The sequence below is a fragment of the Nelumbo nucifera genome, chromosome 3 (assembly GCF_055504915.1).
Source record: "Nelumbo nucifera cultivar China Antique chromosome 3, China Antique-T2T, whole genome shotgun sequence".
In the NCBI taxonomy this organism is placed as follows: Eukaryota; Viridiplantae; Streptophyta; class Magnoliopsida; order Proteales; family Nelumbonaceae; genus Nelumbo; species Nelumbo nucifera.
The window spans coordinates 11716778-11737364 of NC_142651.1; the positions used below are offsets into that span (position 1 = coordinate 11716778).

The 20587-nt window shown below is 38.9% G+C and overlaps 1 protein-coding gene across 1 annotated transcript; it reads right to left on the reverse strand.

Annotated features, from left to right (window-relative positions):
- Positions 1-414: 414 nt before the first annotated feature.
- Positions 415-18863, reverse strand: LOC104596102 (pyruvate dehydrogenase E1 component subunit alpha, mitochondrial-like). Its single transcript, XM_010257134.3, has 8 exons — positions 18035-18863; positions 17800-17879; positions 16369-16446; positions 3007-3102; positions 2843-2914; positions 2496-2549; positions 2270-2335; positions 415-920 (listed from the first exon to the last, which is right to left on the reverse strand). The coding sequence occupies exons 1-8, from the start codon at positions 18741-18743 to the stop codon at positions 876-878; spliced, it is 1200 nt and encodes a 399-aa protein (XP_010255436.1). The 5' UTR covers positions 18744-18863; the 3' UTR covers positions 415-875.
- Positions 18864-20587: the final 1724 nt, after the last annotated feature.

The following is a 20587-nucleotide window of genomic DNA, read 5'->3' on the forward strand; positions in this document are numbered from 1 at the left end:
GAAACACACAAGGGCTCAGAAAACCTCTACCAGAAAGCTTTGACCAATGAAAAAGTTGCAGAGAATTTTGATACGTACCACGAACCCTTGTTGGGTGCACGTTAATACCAATACTAGTATACTGCTATTAATTCTATGGGCTGCGTTTGAAAATAATTCAAATAAATGTAAATGCAAATATGTAGTGTAAATTGCAAAATTGGATTAGTTTTGCACCGATAAATTTATCTTCTTATCAAATAGACTTTTAGCTGTAATGAATACAAACATAAATTCTAATAAAGCATTTTTTAATCAAAAACCAACTTGAGTGCAAATTTACTTATTAATGTACTTTTACATCTTATTATCAATGAAAGTATGCATTGGTCTGTCATTTATCAATACATAAATGTAGTGTTGCCAAATACAACCAAAAGTGAACTAGAGTGCAATTTTACCCTGAACCGAGATTTACACTCCATTTGATTGTCTCCAAATGCAGCCATAAGGATTACAATGACGTTGCCTATCAAAAGTTAAAAAAACTAAAATAATGCAGCTTAGGTTGCGTCGAGGCAATTGAATCATATCTCTTAATAACTCCTCACGCCTTTAAAACAAACTGATGATGGGTTTCAGCAGAATCTTTCAGATTCCAAAAACCAAATTAAAGGTATCCAAAAACACAAGCATCCTGAGGATGCCACGTTCAATAAGTTCCCGATGGTAACCGAAATTTAAAAGGCTCGGCAGGAATCTAAGAAGAATCGATTTCCTATACAACAAAATGAAAAGGATCCATTAATGGGAAAACCAGTAGTCGATAAACGCCACTTAACCCCTTTTATTCCTTCTAACTTTGGTTGAATTGTCCACAGAAATTTTGATCCGTTTCAAGGAAGTACAGCTTTCAAATGTTTCCTATCTGCTCCAAATGCCTGCACAGAGAATCCAGGTGAGTCCTTTACTCTGCTACAAAGCCAATAGCCAACAGTTCTTTCTTTCTATTATTTTTTTAGCGTTTAAGGGAGAGGTGTTTAGGGGGCTGTAAACAGATTACATCCAAGTCCATACCATTAATAAAACTCAAATTGGATTGAAAATTATACCATTAATAAATTAAACAAAAAAAAATCAATTAGGGGTGTCAATGGACTGGGTTTGGGTTGGACCAATCTGAATCAAAATCAATTTGAACAATTTGGGCGGAGCAATAGAACATATTGAATTTGATCAGCCCAAAATATTTATTGGATTGGACCAATATTCAGTCCACTGACATAAGATTAGAGTACGGGTGTCAATGAACCAGGTCTGGGTTGGACCCAATCTAAATTAAAACCAATTTGAACAGTTCGGACAATCTAGACACTGAATTGGTCCAGTCCAGGCCCATAATGGTCCAAAGTATTCATCGAATTGGATTGGACCTGGTCCATCTGTAATGGATTCATACTAGACCAGATCAGATTGGACCAATATCTGGCCCATTGACAACCCTAAGTGCAATGGTAAAATCTCAAGCTAGCAAGTGTGAAAACACAGGTTTTGAGAGCAGCTACTTTGTGAAAACAATTAAATATAAAAGTGTATTTTGAACTGATCAACCAAGAAAAAAACTATTTCTGAAACTAACAAAAAGGCATTCAAAATGAAAAATATGTTATGTCAAAAGGATGACTTAGGCCATTATTCGGTGTCATAACATTGTTGCCCACATGCTGAAATTTCTCCCAGTCTAGTACAAGTGCTAATTTAAAGTTCACATGGATTACACTAATCCACATTTAAATGCATTTGGGCCCAAATCACAAAATAAACAAGGGACTAGAAATGGCTTCAATAATATATTTCATAAATAAAACGACTTAGGATGGTATTCTTCAACACAAATGTTTTTGTTTTTCCTGTTTCTAAAAAATGCCACATCAGCAAAAAACAAAAAACAAGTGTTTGAAGAAGTGTTGTTTCAAAGCATAGTGACAAATATTTTTTAATTGACTCAAAAAATACCCCCATTTTTTAAACTAACAAATGACTGCTTCCAAAAACAAAACATTTTTTAATGTCAAGAATAATTACTTGGGTACTATTTGGTGCATTGCACACGCAATGAAAGTTAATTTCCGCCTTTTTTTTTATAATTAGTTAATTTCCACCTTTTAACGTCAAAACAAATTACACCTATTGGAGCAAACCTTTTCCCTTGAGGAAACCAAATAAAAAGGTAGAAAAGAATGAACAAATATAACAGATGAAGAATAGATCGGAGGGGAATGAAACTTACCTCTACACCAAAACCTTTTAAGTACACATTGGTGAACAGTTCAGAAGGATCAGGCATGGGACTTTCCTGGAAACAAGAGGAAACGACAAGCAGCATTAATAACAGGAACAGAACAAGTTCAAGCATGCCATAGCAAGAAAAACTAATATAACTGATGAAGTTCAAAACTGAAGCTAGTGTTTACTAGAGTAGTCCAACAATGTACAAATAATATATTGCTTCTAACCTTAGCTTGAGCTATGGCATCATCCACTTCTTTCCTGACCTCCTTCTCGGCATCCTACAAAAAGAAATTATTGACATTTCAGTCTTCTGATGCAATGAAATTCCTGCTCAATTATTCTCCCCACACTATGTTCAGACTTTGTGATTTTGTCAAAATACTTTAAGGCCCCAAACTAAACCTACAAGCCACAAACTTTAAAATACATATGACACTTGATGACTTGAAAAGACTTTTTAAATCCAAAACCGATTCAAAGAAAGCAAGCAATAAAAGCTAATTCAGTTAATCCCAAAAGCATAAACTTAATCACCCACACTAGATATTCAAAGCCCATTTCAAAGAAATACCTTCAACTCTTTTTCAGTGGCTAGCTCATGAGATAATATCAACTTCTTTATTCTCTCAATTGGATCACGCTCCTAAAATCACAACCAGAGCAAGGTCATATGGAGTAGATATGACCAAATCTTAAGAACGATTACAGAAAGAGAAACATTGAGAAATTAACCACCTGTCTCACACCAGAAATTTCATCACGTGTCCTGTAGGTGCTTCCAGGATCTGACATGGAGTGTCCATGGTACCTGTATGTGTCCATTTCAAGAATCTGAAAATCCACAAAGAAAGTTGTCAGGTTAATTGAAATTACTTTAAAATAGAATGTTAGAAATAGTATTCATGCTAGAAGTAGTTTCTGAGATACCCTTAGCAGACAACAGTCAAGAAATTCATCCATTTCCTATATAGACGACAACAAAAAATAGGAGAAAGCCTTTTAATACAGAGCAAGTAGCTTTATATGCAAATGAGATAAGAAAAGATACCCTTTAGCATGAAGGGGCACAAGAGATGGGGGAGAAAAAGGGCATAGGCAATAATATAACTTGATTTTTTAACCATAGATATATAAACATTGTTATGGGCCTTCAAATCATTTCTCACGACTTCAACCCATGTCCTTTTTTGTCTGTCCCTAGCTCTTCTGCACCCTTTTTTATCAATAACAACAGATTTCATTAATACTTAAAACAGGGTACATCTTGACAGATGCATCAAACTCTGATTCTCTGAGTCCACTCCCATTCCCTTTACTTGCAACATCTATTGTTATGGTTGATGGCTCATGGGACACCACCACACACTATGAAACCACAGGATTATGTCTGCCATCTCATACTTATAACATTTCTATTGCAGAAGGACAGCCCTGCTATGTAAATGCCACCTCAGAAGCTGAATACAGGGCAATCATTTGAGGCCTGAGGAAGCTGCTTTCTTTTGGAGTGAAAGGGCTCTCCTGGAGCACATACAGTATCTTTTTATCCTTTTTTTTTTATAAATTAGTATCTTTTAATCCCTTTTTGTTGCTTTTTTTTTATCAGTAACAAGAAACTTTATTAATGATATGAAACTATGTGAAACTTCAAGTACAAAGGGGGGAGGTAAAATGTCTTAACTCCCCACCAACAGAGTACATTGGAAGAAAGTCAAAAGTTCACCCAAAATATAGATTCCCTATTCACCCCTTGCTTGGCTAACCCATCAGCAAATGAATTAGCAGTCCTCTTCACCCAGTTGTAATGCAACACAATATCCCTACTCAGCCATTTGAATTTTTTCTTCTCATTGTTATAACTCCACAAACCGCTGTCTTCTTCCTTTAGCCACCTAATCACCACCTCCGAGTCACCTTCAAGAACCAAACATCTGATGTTCAAATCTCTTGCTCTTTGGATACCTTCCAGGGCTGCTAGAATCTCAGCCCTAAGAGAGTCTCCTTCTCCAATTGGGCCTGAGAACATGGCAGTGATAGCCCCATCCTCATTCCTGAACACTTCCCCAATCCCACAAAGCCCTGGATTCCTTAAGCAACTACAATCAAAATTCAGTTTTATGAACCTAGAGGGAGGAGGGAACCAATAAGGACTACGAGTCCTCTTACATAGGGCAGAGGAAGCTATGCCTTTCCAATTTCTTACCAAATCAGCCACAGAATAACCTGAGAACAGCTCCATAGTTTTCAGCCAATGGGCTACCCTTAAAAGTATTAGATCTAATAAGCTTTCCAGGGTTCTTTCCTTGTCTGAAAATATTCGTGAGTTTCTTTCTTCCCATAGGGACCAACACACTGCTGCCCTAATGCTTCTCCACATAATCTTCCCTCTCTTCTTTGGCCATCTGAAAAATGAAGAAGAGAACAAGCTTTAGACGCTCCCAAGGGGAATCCAAATACACCCAAAGAGGGAAAAGGCCCACCCCCATACTGTTTTAGCGACCGAACAAGTAACCATAAGGTGGTAACCAGTTTCCCCATCAGCTTTACAGAGAGTACACCTATTAGGAAGTAAACAAGAATTGGGTCTCTTTTTCTGAAGTAGGTCATTTGTGATCCCTTTTTTTTTGCTATCAAACTGTTTTATGTAAATAGAAGTGAAATTAGTGTTAGAGACTGCAAACCTATTCAATGACCTCACCTAACAGCTTAAGCTTTTAGGTTGAACAGTTCTTTAAGATGGTATCAGAGCTTGTTTGACCAAGTGGTCTAGCGTTCGATCCTTACCGCCCCCATTATAATTAATTAAATTTGAGCACAAGGTATGGGTGCACATGTTGGAGACTGAAAACCCATTCAAGGACTTCACCTAACAGCTTCAGCTTTTAGGTTGAACAGTTCTTTAAGAGTTAGAACTGCACATGTAATAGCTAAAACTGCCAAAACTAGGAAGTCTTTTGTTTCTTTTGCTAAAGCACCCCCTTAGCCTTCCAATCATATCATTGTACAAGGGGGCTTTTGATGTAATAGTGTTTTGAATGGTTCCTTTATTTTGCAAAAAAAAAGAGAGTACATAAAGCACAGATAAAAGAGGAGAGGTAAACTCTCTTTACTCTCTTCAATATCTTGAACAATGTTACAATTAAGCCCAAAAGTTGGTTTATTCCCACCACTTGTTTTGCTATTTGCTAGTACATCAGCTAAGGCATTACCAGTTCTTTTAACCCATATCAGTCTCACATCTATATCTTGTGTCATCCATTTGAATTTCTTTCTTTCACTGTTGTAGTTACAAAGTCCAACTTATTCCCTTTGTGGACATCACATCACCAGCTTTGGATCACCATCTATAATCAACTTATTAATGTTTTAGATCCTTTAACGTGTAACAGATCAATTCTGTTACAGGGGCAATATTGATAAAAAAACCACCACCTAACTTCAAAGGAAACTTGAGGATGTTATGAACTACAATAGTGATGAAATCAAACTGTAGATTAGTCCAATGGTGTGCCTAGGCTCTTGTCTCTAATATACCCTCACATGTGAGAACTATATTTATTGTCTAACTACTAATAAACTCCTATAAAATTTATATGCATTTCTTGGTCCAGTTGTGTTTCAAGCAGCTACTTCTCATGCAGGTACAAACAAAGAGTAGATCAGCATCATTCACCCTATAGATCCCAGTCCTTTCCTTTGAAGATGACAAACCACGTCATAATCAAAATAGTGGGACCAGAAAACATGCCTTCAAATCCTATTGCCTGATTTCTAATTCACGGGGTTTGACTAAAAGACATGGATGCATCCCAAGAAAAAACCAATAAGTTCCACTTCCAAGTGTCGTACACTCTCTAATGTCCTGAAGAAGAAGACATCATCAGGTCCCCAAATATGCTTATATCATCGAACACATCTTCAGATATTGTGGATAGCATTGAGATTTTTAAGACAGCTTCTTATCATAGCAGCAATTTGGAAAGAAATGACTCATTAGAAATGTTTTTTTTTTCCAAATAATTATAGTTTTTCTAATATACTTTACCAAGCATGAAAATGATCTCATAATATCTACCACACTCTGAATAAACATGAGGAAAAAAAAGTATAGCAAGACTCCTGAATATGGAAGGTAGACCCAATGGCAATTTCTCCGTTCTGTACTTTTATGTAGTACCCCTTGGACCATTAATGATCCAATACAGAAAAAATCTATGGAGCATGAACTGCACTTGAAGAAAAAAACGTGAACAGGAGGCAAAACAACACATCACGGCTAACATCTTTAATGTTATTAAAGTCTTGATTGTAAGTACACCTTGTAAAACGTGAATCAATGAAAAGCAAGTAGACCAATGTGACGTCTTAAACATGATTAGTTGAAATCTTGATTTAACATGCAGCCAATATTTGTAGATGTACTGTAGTTAGACTCTTCTATTGCAAGTAAATGTTCCACTGAAGATTTCTCCTCTTGTTCACGTTTGCGCCAGAAAGATTTCTTACAATCTGTCAACTAAAATGAAGACATAAGGATGTGAAAAATTGGGATCTCACTTTGTGTAAACCAACAAATCAGCAACCCTTTTTTCCATTCCCCCTTTTCTATAATGTTTCTACCTTCTTCAAAACCATAGATTCACCAAAAGAGACATTCTTTGGTGTTGGGACCCAAACACTCCCTCCGAACCCAACTGTAGGAGTGGAGCAGGCCACCACTGAACAACATTTCACTAGAAGACAGAGAGGCTAGCGTGACACGCGGCAGAGCCTCCCAGAGTTAGTTACACCGCCACTAGAAGATATTCTCTCCATGATTGCATACATGTAGGCCAGCTATATAAGGCCCTGATCATGTAATAAGTGGCATGAATGAATATCCCTTTCATCTTTCTCTGAGTCATTTTCTTCCTACCTTTCCCCTCTCTTCCCCCCATCTTCTGTTTCAGGAGGTTAAGCCACCCTCGAAGGGGCTTCTGAGGTGAGCGATAACTCATCAGATTGGTATCAGAGCCAGGCTATCCAAATCCCAGGCTTCACGATGCCACAGACACGTTCCACTACCGTGGATGATAGGGCCGACCAGCTTGAGGTTGGATTCCACCAGGTGTTGAACAAACTCAAGGAACTCAAAGTGGTCGTCTCCAACTTCGCCTCTCAGCAATAGTCCGGTGAGACCAGTCACCCAGCAGGAGCGGAAGCCTCTACTTCCAGTAGCCAAAGAACAAGGTATTACCCCACCGGAAAAGTCACTAAGATCAACTTTCCCAACTATTCCAGTGGAGATCCCATTCCTTGGATCTTCCGAGCAGAAAGGTATTTCGAATACCACGAAACTCCCGCACACCAGCGTGTCTCCATCGCCTCCATTCATCTAGAAGGAGACGCGATTCTATGGCTCCAGTGGTATTGCCAGAATCATCCCCAGGTAACTTGGGCGGAGTTCACCGAAGCTTTGTGCATCCGCTTTGGGCCGACGGCGTTCGTGGACTACGACGAGCTTATCACTCAGTTGAGGACTCCTCCACGGGTCGATCAGCCTCCCAGAGTTAGTTACACTGCCACCAGAAGATATTCTCCCCATGCTCGCATACATGTAGGCCAGCTATATAAGGCCCTGATCATGTAATAAGTGGCGTGAATGTATATCCCTTTCATCTTTCTCTAAGTCATTTTCTTCCTACCTTTCCCCTCTCTCGAACCCATCTTCTGTTTTAGGAGGTTAAGCCACCCTCGAAGGGGCTTCCGAGGTGAGCGGTAACTCATCATTTGGCCAGTGAGGGGATATAGCAATAGAGGGAACACATCATTCTTATCAAGAGAGAGAAAGAGTGGGAACGTATGATGGAACAAATCTGCAATTTTACTAATATGCTTTCTTTAACAGAAAACAAATAAATGGACTGCAGATGCTGCTTATACTGCCTCACTGGAATACCAATAGGTTGGTGGCACAGAAAATGGTGAATTTATGGGAACTAGAAAGCATTTCTGAATAGGTATTCTCAAAATAACGATTAGAATCAAACACCAATTATATTACACCATCTAGAGCACTCCATTAACTTTTTTAAGACTTGCTACAATCAAGCATTTCAGGCTTCGATCAAATACATGACACTCCTCAACTTTTATCTCCTCTTTGGGGGAGATTCCCTATAATTGCTTCAAAGATTGCTAGGTTGTATTTGAAGACCACCTTGCAATGCTCAATTTCCCCTTCCAAACTATATTTTCTTGGAGCAATATTTGCAAACAGTGATCCAGGCATATTGGCATAGTAGTTGCTAAGAGTTTCAAAACCATTACAATGTCCCCATCTATATCAATGGTCAATGAATTAAGAATAGACATGTTGTTGTACTCCATTATATTTCAATTTGTTTCACTTGAGAATCTAGATTCTCAATCTCGTCCACATTCATTATTACAACAAGTGAAAATGGGACTGTGATCAGGAAGTTATCACCCTTTTCCATCATTGATAGCATCAAAGTTCCCATAGTTCTGTATAAAGTGAAGAAGCTGTAACAATCTAATGATATCAAGTGTAATGATGGAATTCATCTCAAATGAAAAATAAATAATTAATTAGATAAAACCCAAGTATAAGAGTTTTTTTATGAATAATAGTAAGCACAAGAGTTTTATTGAAGGTGAATCAGCTTTTTTTTTATCGATAACAGAAATCTTTACTAATGAATAATACTTGTGAAAATTAATTACAGAAAATGGGAAGGCAAACTATCTTAACTCCCCAACATCAAAATGGCAACAAAATTCTAAAAATGTGCCCAAAACAAAGAATCCTTAGCCACCTCTCGCTTAGCTAACCCATCAGCCATTGAGTTAGCACTTCTCTTCACCCAGCTGTATTGCACCTCTAAGTCCTTACACAGCCAAATAAATTTTTTCTTCTCATTTCTGTAGCTTAACAAGCCACTGATATCTCCTTTCAGCCACCTAATCACCACCTTCGAGTCCCCCTCAATCACTAAGCATCTAATGCTTAATTCTCTTGCTCTTTGGATTACTTCAAGAACTGCTAGAATTTTGGCCCTAAGAGAGTCACCCTCTCCAATTGGCCCAGAGAACATGGCAGTAGTATACCCCTCCTCATTCCTGAAAACACCCCCTATCCCAGAAGGCCCTGGATTCCTTAAGCTACACCCATCAAAATTCAGTTTTATGAATCCGGCGGGAGGGGGGGTCCAAGTGGGACTACAGTTCCTTTTATACATAGCAGCAGTAGCAACCTCTTTCCACTTACTCAGCATGTCTGCCATAGAGAATTCAGAGAATATCTCCATTGATTTCAGCCAATGAGCAACCCTTGAAAGTATCAAATCTGTTAGGTTTTCTGTGGTTCTTTCCTAATCTGAAAAAATTCGTGAATTTATTTCTTCCCATATTGGCCAGCACACTACAGCCCTAATGCTTCTCCACATAATCTTCCCCCTTCTCTTAGGCCAACTAAAGAAAGGAGAGAGCAAGCATTGCACACTCGCGGGGGGATTCCAAGTATACCCAAAAAGGGAAAACACCCACTCCCAAACAGTCTTAGTAACTGGACAAGTAACCATAATAAGATAACCCATTTCCCCATCAGCTTTGCAAAGAATACACCTATTGGGAAGTAAGCAACAGTTGGGCCTCTTTCTTTGAAGCAAGTCATTTGTGCTAACTCTTTCCAGGAAATGGGTTTGCTCCAAATCTCTTTAACCAGGAATGACAGCCCAAGCGGAGTAGTAGGTTGGACTAATGTCTCAAAAAATGAAGCACAAGAGAAAAGAGTCGGATGAAGAAGGGGTCTAGATTCTGGTGTCTCCCTTACTAGGGTTCAAGAAAACATTTTCAAGGATGGTTAGCAAAGATGACATACACCCCAAATCTGTATCCCTTATTGCCCTTCTCAACCCCAAATTCCACCCAAACCCAAAAGAAGAATCAAAAGGAACCGAGAAGGAGGAAATGGATTCATTTTTCAAATCTAACAAAGCAAACAATGATGGAAAGTGGTCTTTCAGAGGTAGGTCCCCAACCCAAATTTGCTCCCAGAATTTTATTCGATTACCGGAGTTCAAATTGTACCTGATCCAAGGGGAGAAAACTGGAAGCAAATCATGAATGGCTTTCCACGGGGATGCGGCAGTAGTCCTTGCCAAAATTCCAGGATCCCAGTCATTCTCATCCAGCCCATTTATGCTAACCACAATCTTCGTCCACAATTTGTCCCTTTCCAACGGGAATCTCCACAACCATTTCCCCAATAATGCCATGTTCCTTTTCCTGATATTCCCAATCCCAAGCCCCCCTAGCTTCTTGCTCCTATTTACCACTTCCCACCTCACCGTATGGTCTTTCTTCTCCACTCCCGGTTCCCATAAAAAATCCCTCATTAATTTTTCTATCCTGTTGGAGACCTTTGTAGGAATCTTGAACATTGACATGAAGTAAATAGGAAGGTTGGAAAGGGTAGACCTAATCAAGGTGATTCTCCCCCAATAGAAAGATAATTTTTCCTCCAAGAAGCAAGCCTTTTCTCAAATCTCTCTACTACAGGGTTCCAAAAGCTTTCATTCTTGGGGTTATCTCCTAGGGGGAGGCCCAAATAAGTGATAGGCCACTTTGAGATAGCGCACCCTAACACACCTGCACAATCACTTACTTACCTTTCCTCCAAATTCACTCCCACCACAACTCTTATCGAAGTTCACTTTAAGATTAGACATCTGATCAAAGAGTTGTATTGCCAGTTTTAGGTTTCTGATCCATCTTATATCCCCACCCTCACAAAATAGGATTGTGTCATCTGCAAATTGCAAGTGTGTAAGTGGTACTTCCCCCCTTCTGACTCTCCAACCTCTTATTAAGTCTCTAGAATCAGCTCTATGTATCAGTCTCCCCAGGACATCTGCAATCAGAGTAAAGAGAAAGGGGGAGAGCGGATCACCTTGTCTTATTCCTCTCATGGCCGGAAAGAAATCCACCGCAGTTCCATTCACCAATATCGAGTAATGGCAACTCCTGATACAACCCCAGATCCATCTACAGCATTTGTCTCCAAAGCCAAAACTTTTCATTACCTCCGCCAAGAAGGACCAGTCAACTAGGTCATAAGCCTTCTCTAAGTCTAGTTTGCAAACCACTCCCTTTTTCTTGGATTTCCTAAAATTCTCTAAGCTCTCATTTGCAATCAAAATTTGAACAGTGATCTACCTTCCCTTCACAAAAGCTCCTTGATTGGGTGTGATAATGACTAGAAGAACTTTCTTAATTCTTAGAGACAAGACTTTTGCAATTATCTTGTACAAACTATTCACCAAACTAATCGGCCTGAAATCCCTTGGATGTGATGCCTCTTTCTTCTTAGGGACCAATGCAATGAATGTGGAGTTTAAACCCGGATTAATGATTCCCCACCTATGAAACTCCACAAAAACCAACACTAGGTCCTTCACAATATCCCAACAATCCTGATAAAATGCCCACCTGTGAAACTCCACAAAAACCAACACTAGGTCCTTCACAATATCCCAACAATCCTGATAAAATGCCATTGTAAATGCATCTGGGCCTAAAGCTTTCGTTCTATCCATTGAAAATATTGCTTCCTTTATCTCCTCTAAGTCAAAGTTTTTCTCTAACCCCACTCTGGCTTCTAAACTATGAGTTGGCCATTCCAGCTCCTCCACCCGAATCCTCTCATTTAGAGGCCTTCCAAAAATTGATTTAAAATGGGTTGCAAAAGCCTCTGCTATTTCTGCTAGTTGGGAAAGAACAACTCCATCAACTTCTAGCTTAGAAATGATATTCTTCCTTCTTCTAGTGTTTGCCACAGAGTGAAAAAATCTAGTGTTTCTGTCTCCCTCCTTTAACCATTTACATCTAGACTTTTGTCTCCAACTTATCTCTTCCTGCAATAAAAGACCCTCCAACTGCTTTCTAACCCTCCATCTCAATTCTTTGTCTTCTTCTCCAAAAGAACCCCTTTCCTCCTTCAAGTCCAGTCCTCAATTTGCTCCATTAAAATCTTCTTTCTTTCCTCCACTCTTCCAAATACCAGACAGTTCCACTCCTTTATTTGAGATTTTAGGAATTGAATGTTTTTGTGGAATCTCATCCCCTCCCATTCGACTGACGGATTGTGTTGTTCCCACCATTCTTTGATCTTCTCTATGAATCCTGGATGGATCAACCACATATTCTCAAACCTAAAGGGAGCAGGTCCACCTCCTCTTAAGTCCTCCTTACACAATGGTCTAAAGTGAGTCTAGGGAGTGCTCTAGAATTTAGGTTCCCCCAATGCTCCTCCCAATCTGTTGAGAACAAGAATCTATCTAACTTAGAGCAGATTGGGTTAGATTGAAGGTTGGACCAAGTGTAGATATTGCTTAGGATCGGGAATTCCTTAAGCTCAAAAGTATCCACAAATTGATTGGAATTTCTCATGCTGGTTGTCACTCTCTGTTAGGGATTATTGGTTTCCTCTGTGAATCTTACTTCATTAAAGTCCCCCCCCCCACACACACACACCAAGGTCCCTCCCATAGGCCCCTAATATCACTCAATTCTTCCCATAACCTCTTCCTCTTCCTATAGTCATTGGGGCCATATACATATGTTAGTACCCATTCAAAACCATCTTCCACCTGCCTGAATTTCATAGAAATTGAATGATCCCCTATCAGTTCTTCCAAACCTACCACCACATCTTCCTTCCACAATGTTATGATCCCACCCAAGGCTCCCCAAGATGGAGTAGCCACCCACTTTATCCCTTTAGAACTCCAGACACTTCTTCCCCATCTACTATCAAAGTCCATTCTCTTGGACTCCTAGATTAACACCACATCCGGATTGAACTTCCTAATTACTTCTTTGATAATTGCTCTCTTCCTTGCATTACCCAATTCCCTCACATTCCAGCTTAGAATTCTCATCTCAACTTTAGAATTCAACCTAAAAAACCACAAGATATCTATTTGAATCCTTTCCTTCTATCCCCTCTCACCCCAAACTTATTATCCACCTCGATATCTCTCTTTTATCTCTCCACTTCACTCAATTTTCTTTTCTTAATCTTGCTCTCCTCCTTTCTTTTGATTAGGGAAGCTTTTAGATCATTTGGATTCTTCAGCTTACACCCCAGCTTTCCAACAAATTCAGCTATCGAATCATCCTTCCTAGTCTCCTTCCCTTTTTCATTTTTGTTCTCTCCATAACTAGTCCTCTCCTCTATTCTAACCTCCTCCTCCTCATTGCACACCAGCTCAGACCCATTTGTAACTCTCCTTTGTAGCTCATTTTTCTCGATTTCACCCATTATGCTCTCAATGATTCCCCATATTCTTTCTTTCCTTAAAGTTCCCTCCATCCTCACCTCTCCCCCCTTCTTTCCTTGAGGACTCAGTGTGGCCTCCTTCTCATGGGCTTCTGAGACTGGAGTGAGAATGGAATCCAGAACAAGAGAAACAGAAGTGGCATCAGTAGTAAAAGCTAAATGAACAGGGTTAGCAGGGTTACCTGGGTTCGGATGGGCAAAGGGAATTGGGATTGTAGGCAGACAGATGGTTGTCAAGCCCTGTGTGTCAAAATTGGAGTTTTCTGTCTCCTTGTTTTGGAGGGTAATATTCCCCGTCATTCTGTTTTCACAACGACTGCTCCCCTTACCCAATTGTTTACCATTCTGTGATGTATTCTTGCTCAGTTCTGGGTTAACGTAAGCTAACACCTCGGTTTTCCCCCCACCTCTTTGATTGTGAGTTTCTCTGTTTTCAGCCTCTGTGTTGTGCATCTCTGCCTCCTCGTTCCCTTCTTGTTCTCCCACCAAATCTCCATGAAATAGGCAGTCCAAGTTTAGGGACTCCCTGTTATGATCCTCTTGAGATCCTTCATCTTCCAAGCTTCCAAAACTTGAAATGTCGTCTGAACTCCCCTCCTCAAAGTCACTGTCTGAACCACAGCTTATCCACCCTTGGTCTTCTACATCCCTCTCTTCTTTCTTATCCCTCAAATAGCGTGGATTAGGGCGATCTACTGCGCTACTTTCCTGTTCCTCAACACCCAGTCGAGGAACCCAACACAGAGATCGAGTTTCTCTCTCTGTTCGGCATTTTTCCTTTTGTTTCAGTTCGGCCAGCTCTGTTTTGGAAGATGAAAGATGGGATTTTTCATCTATCATCTCCCTCTTTCTTTCCCGACTCATGTGGGCCTCTAAGAGTGTTTATGCTATCCGGCTCACCCAATCTTCAAAGCGGCTCAGAATGTGCGCCTTGGTTATTACCATCCAAACCCAAACCCCTTCCTGCCACATCAGCATAGGACTGTCGACCATAGCCAAAAGTCTTTAGTTCAAAAAAATTGAATTAATTGCTTTAAATGGAGTGCTTTGGGACTGGTTAACCTCCTGCGATTGTTCCCCTTCTGTTTTCATTGTACCAGTCTTCTTCTTCAGCCCCTGAAAGCCATGTGTACTCCAACCGGCCACCTCAGCATCTCCCTTTTCAGTTGTTCGTCTTCCCCAAAGCAACACCTCAGCTTCTGAGGCAATCTAAACTTTGTACCAGGCACCATCCGAGCATATCTCAATCGAACGGGGCACTTGTTCTGGTTTCAATCCTGCAACTCTAAGTTCCACTGCTCGCAAGCTCCTCTGGTTTATCTCCAACACTACTCCACCCAAGGTTTTTGCGAAAGGAAGTCCTAGCAACTTAATCCGAAAGCTACCTTCTTCTGGTTCGATTTCATTACAGATTGGGACCCATTTTTGTATTGGTACCAATCCACCATCGATCTGTATCGTGTTGAAGCTCCACTTCTGAACATCAACTTCCAGGATAGCTTTCTTCTCAGAGAAAGGCAATAGTATAGCATCACCTTCCAGCTTTAACTTTTGTGCCACTGCATCTAGGATTTTTGTCCAGTCCTTTACTTCCCTTTCAGCCGTTAAAACCATTCTGTGCTCCCAATTTTTCCTCCCTTCTTCAACTCTTAATCTCCGACGTACGGTTGAGCTTGCTACCGTTACTTCTTGACAGACAGGGGTCTGGTCCAGGTTGGTATTAGGTAACCATTAGCAGGAGGAGTTACTTCCCTTCAGTGATTCTTCTGCTGCCTCACTCTCAACTTTCAAGAGGAAAGATTGAAGACTGCCAGCAAAGGAGGCCCACCCTTGTTTCCTCAGACCATCAGGCACGCAAATCATCTGCTTTTTATTAATGCCAAAGTGTTCTGAAACTGTGAAAAACCAGCCTCTCTCGTTCCTCTTCGGAACCGCTTCGTATCTTTTTCCAGAGTAGCCGAAAGAATTTTTCCACCCTTCTGCCTTGATGGAGTTAACTGTTCCATCTACGAAGCCTTTCAGCCCTACTACCTTCCCTGACTTTCAGGTACTCTTTACCCCTTGCTCGTCCCTGCTCGAAGATAAATCTCTTCGTTTCAATGCTCAGATCTTTTCTCCACCTCCCTGCCAGCCTAAAACTTTCCTCCACCGCCATTCGTTTCAACTACTAACCCATTTGTCCTTTTGTTTAACTTCTACCAATATTCACGCCATTGTTAAATTCTTCCAAGAATTTGTTCAGTGGTCTGTCTTTCTGAATCAGCAAAAAAGCCACCTCCACTACCCAAAAGGTTTTCACCACCTTGTATCTTCCCCCCACCAACAAAAAAAAGAGAAGTCGGGTGGAGGTGAATCAGCTATTACAAATAATAACTAGTATAAATAAGAAATAACATTCATTTGCAGGACATCAGCAGGTCCATGTGCTCTATGCATTATACTGGCAACCGTAAATATCAACTATGGTTTTTACATGACATGAATTACTAATTACTAAGATGCATTTTCATGATATGGTTAACTAGTTTGCCCATCATCCATGTAAAAATGAATTAAATACTTACAGAAAAATATGAAGAAATAAAACCATTAAGAAAGACAAAGCAATCTAGCACCATTGTTATGTGGCATCACTAAGCTCGAAATTACAAAAGAATGTTTTAAATACTTAAAAAGTAAAGTTAATTATTTGACAAAAGGAAATAGGGATGACATAAATAAAAATAACATAAAAGCCTAATAGATTTACTCACAATGGGCCCATTCTGCAAAGCATACTCCTTAGCAAATTTGCATGCTTGCTTCACAGCAAAAGCATCCATGCCATCTACCTGTTATGTGTGTAAAACAATCAGAAGCTGTGATATATATATATAAAAAAAAAAGTAGCATTTGAGGAGAAAAGAAAAAATAACTGCCTAATGTTTATGCAATGGCCTACTCGTCTTCCTCCTGTGGAAAAAGAGAACTGTGGAATCCATCTAATAATAGCACATAAACTTATAGAGCCCCAATGTTGAGCAAATCCCAAGCACAAATTACAATATTAGTTACAGTACCCATCACAACTATTCACAAGTCAACCAACAAGGATTAGGATAAGGTCATGCTTCATGAAAAGAAGCCATGAACCCAGAATCCTGAGATAATTGATTCAAACAGATGCAAATGTAAAGTCTGCAATGGCATCCATTGCAGCTGCCGCTCCAGTGTTTTCCTTTTTGCACTTTTCAGTGACAAGGAAAAAGACAGCAAGAAATACCCAAACTACTCTCTTCCAATTTTCCCAAAGCAATTCCAGTCCTTTCAATTATATCCATGCAGACATCAAGGACGATTAGTGGGTTGCTAGCAAATGGTGAGAACCAATTATGAATCCAGGCATTAGAGCAGAAATATCAAGTTCACAATCTGAAACCAGTAAATTAATGAGAAATGCACACATACACATACACACACACACACACCAAAAAAAAAAAAAAAAAATCTAAGCTATTATGTCAGAAACTTCCCACATCATAAGACTAATCTCTCCCCATAGCCTAAACTTCTGTTCCTGTACCCTATTGAACTTCAAAAACAAATATAAGAAACAAAAGGATAATGTCAAGTACATAACATGCAGGTCTTTTGTTAAACCTATAATTTACTCATTCAATAGTTTTTTAATAATCATTAATTATTTTTTATACTTAGGCAATAGCCAGAATATCAAATGATCATAAATCTAAGGTGAGACTTCTCCTCACCAAGACACTTCACAAAGCAAATCAAGACAATTACCAACCAGTACAACACTCATGATTAGTTTTTCAGCTGTCCCTTACACTTCGTCACTTCGATAAGCTAATATATCCATCCACAGTTAACTACTTATTTCATCATAGGTAACACATTTAACAACTTCTTGTTGCTGCAACTCATCACCGACCACAGGTTATGCATGAGTATGATTCTAGAGTGAACGATACAATATACAAACAGAACATCCAGTAGAGTCAAAAGCTTTAAAAACTTCGTCTTAGTAACTACAGTTAACAATATAAGTGCTCAGCTTCAATCAACTTGTGAAACTTCTCTAGCAAAATTGTAAATTGGGACTCAAATGATAAAACTGCAAGATGACAGTCATAACATCAAAGTAAACAAATTGGAATGACAAAATGTTATAACACGAATTTCACCTTCAAGCCAGGAACATAATCCCCACGCTTGTAATAAGCTGGACTCTTAGCTGCTCTCCATTCTGCTGTCCCCATTCCGTCTGCAAAACCAAAAAGAAAAAAAAAAACAAAAAAAAACAAAACAAAACAAAACAAAAAACAAATTCAACTAAGAGCATAAGAAGCACCAGTGCAAGAAAAGTTTCAAGTTTAAAGCGAGGTAAAATTGTATTATTTCTTTATCTCAGTCACTTACAGTGGTTGTTCTCACAGACCAAAATTGCGGGCAGATCCAAAAGAGCTGCCATATTGAGTGCTTCGAACAACTGGCCTTGATTGGCCGCACCATCACCGTACATAGCGAACGTGACAGTATTATCTTTGGAGTACTTCTGCGCGAATGCAAGACCACAGCCGAGCGGCACCTGTGCACCAACAATTCCATGCCCACCATAGAAGCCAGAGTCCTTCTTGTAGAAATGCATAGAGCCTCCCTTTCCCTTAGAGCAACCAGATTGACGACCCATCAGTTCAGAAAAGGACTCGAGAAGGGTTCCGCCCCGGCCGAGGAAAATACAGTGATCCCGGTAGGCAGTGATGATGCAGTCCTTCTTCGTGATGGCAGCTTCCATGCCAACGGAGACGGCTTCTTGGCCGTCGTAGAGATGACAGAAGCCGCGGATGAGCTTAGCCTTGTAGAGCGAATCCGCAGCGATCTCCATACGGCGCATGACGGCCATGTCTCTGAAAAAACCGAGGAGTTCCTTTGGGGTGGTTTCGACGGTGCGGGAGGGTGGGTCGATCTTGTGGCCGGTGAAGGGGACGCTGGTTTCGACGGTGATGACAGAAGTGTCATCGGCAGGTGAGGAGAACGAGCGGCGTAGGGATTGAGAAGAGGAGAAGGAGGCAAGGGGCTTGAGGAACCTGGAACGAGATGAAGATGTTATTTGGTTGAGAGCAGCCATCTCGCTCGTTTGATAGATCTTCCTCTCACAGTTTCGAGAGGAGAAGGGATCTAAAATCCAGAGCTGAAGACGGGAAGGTTTCGGACAGGCAGAAGGGAAGGTGGGGAAGATGGGAAAGTATACTAGAATAGTAAAAAAGGAAAAGTTAAAAACAAAAAAAAATAAAAAATGTGCACTGCTTTTTTCAATTAATTATTTTAATTTAATTTAACGAAATTTATTTAAAAAAAAAAAAAAAAGGATTAGAGGAAAAGAAGAACTCAAGAAAGAACTGGACCACCTCCACCTACCGCGGAAAACGATGAAATCGGTTAATCGGACAAATGATAAAAGGCCCATTTGTTTCTTAGAAATAATAAAATAAAGCCCTCGTTGTTGAATTTTATTAGTAATACTGTCCAAACAAGTTACTACAGTCGGGTCAAACATCTCCCAGAATGAGAAAAGGAGATATTCCTAATGTGCCGCTGCAATGATTTGTTGGGACAGTATTGAGAGATAGCAGATCATTACACGAATTGTATTAATAAAAGGGATGCTTAAAAGAGTAAATTATTTAAGCATCCGTTTGTGTTTTAGAAAAATGCTTTAACACCTTTTAGGCTTTTTTACCTTGAATTTTCCAATTTTCTTTCTTAACATTTTTTGAAAAATTATATAAATAGACCCTTTTCATTGGTTGGCATTAGAAATTTAATGGAAAATGACGATGTTATCCTTTTAAATACTTTAAATTTTCAATTTACCCATGAATTACCATATTTGGAATGTTTATTAATCAAAAAATATCCCAAAAGGGTTCTTTTATATACGTTGAGGGTAAAAACTTTCATTGCTCAATTCCTTATTGTTCTCAACCCTCTAACTCTGATCTCTGGCTCACTTGATTGCTACTCGAGTTCTTAGAATTTCTCATGTTACTACGTGGTTGTGGTTGAGGTCACCTGATTTTATTGTTATTCATCTATCTGTATTCGGATTCTATTGAGTAATGAAATCCTTTTGATTTCCAACAATAAATATATATATATATATAGGAATATTTTAGTCAAAAATTTTGAAATAAATTGAATATTATTAATCATTTTTAGTTAGGTTTTGAACGTCAAAATAAGGAAAGGGGTCTATTGAAATGTCGAGCGAGGAATAAGTGTAGGGAATGTAAAAGTGGCAACATTATTAATGTACTATTTACATTAAGGGTAAAATTGTAATAACCTAATTAAAAAACAAATGAGTATGCCGTTATTGGATGATGGCATGGTTGCGTGCAAATCTTGAATGGCTACATTTTTTTATTGGAATGGCTACAAAATTCATAACTAATTAAAAAACAACTAAGTAGTATGAGTTATAACTTAAGTTTTTGATAAATAATTTGTTTTTTTGGGGAGGAATTGTCTAAAAACTCATTATGAGTTTTCATCATTTCTCTTCAACTCACCACAACTTTTCTAAATGTCTAAAACTCGTCATGTCACTAACTTGACTTTAAACATACTCGCAGGTGTTAATATATTGTCATTACATTCATAGAAAAATATATAATATATACAAAATAAATTAACGGGTGTTAATATATTACAATTTTAATATTTAAACATGAAAAAGGGAAAAGGTTTAAAAAATATTTTCAAATATAAAATATATAAAAATATAAAAAAATATTTTCAAATTATAGAAACTATAGAAATTGAAAAACAAAATCAGAAAATAAAACTTGTAGAAAACACATAAATTACAAATAAATAACAAAAAATACAAGAAAATTTATAGATTGTAGAAAATAGAAAATGTAAAAAAACAGAAATTATAAAAAAATGATGGAAATTATAACAAAACAC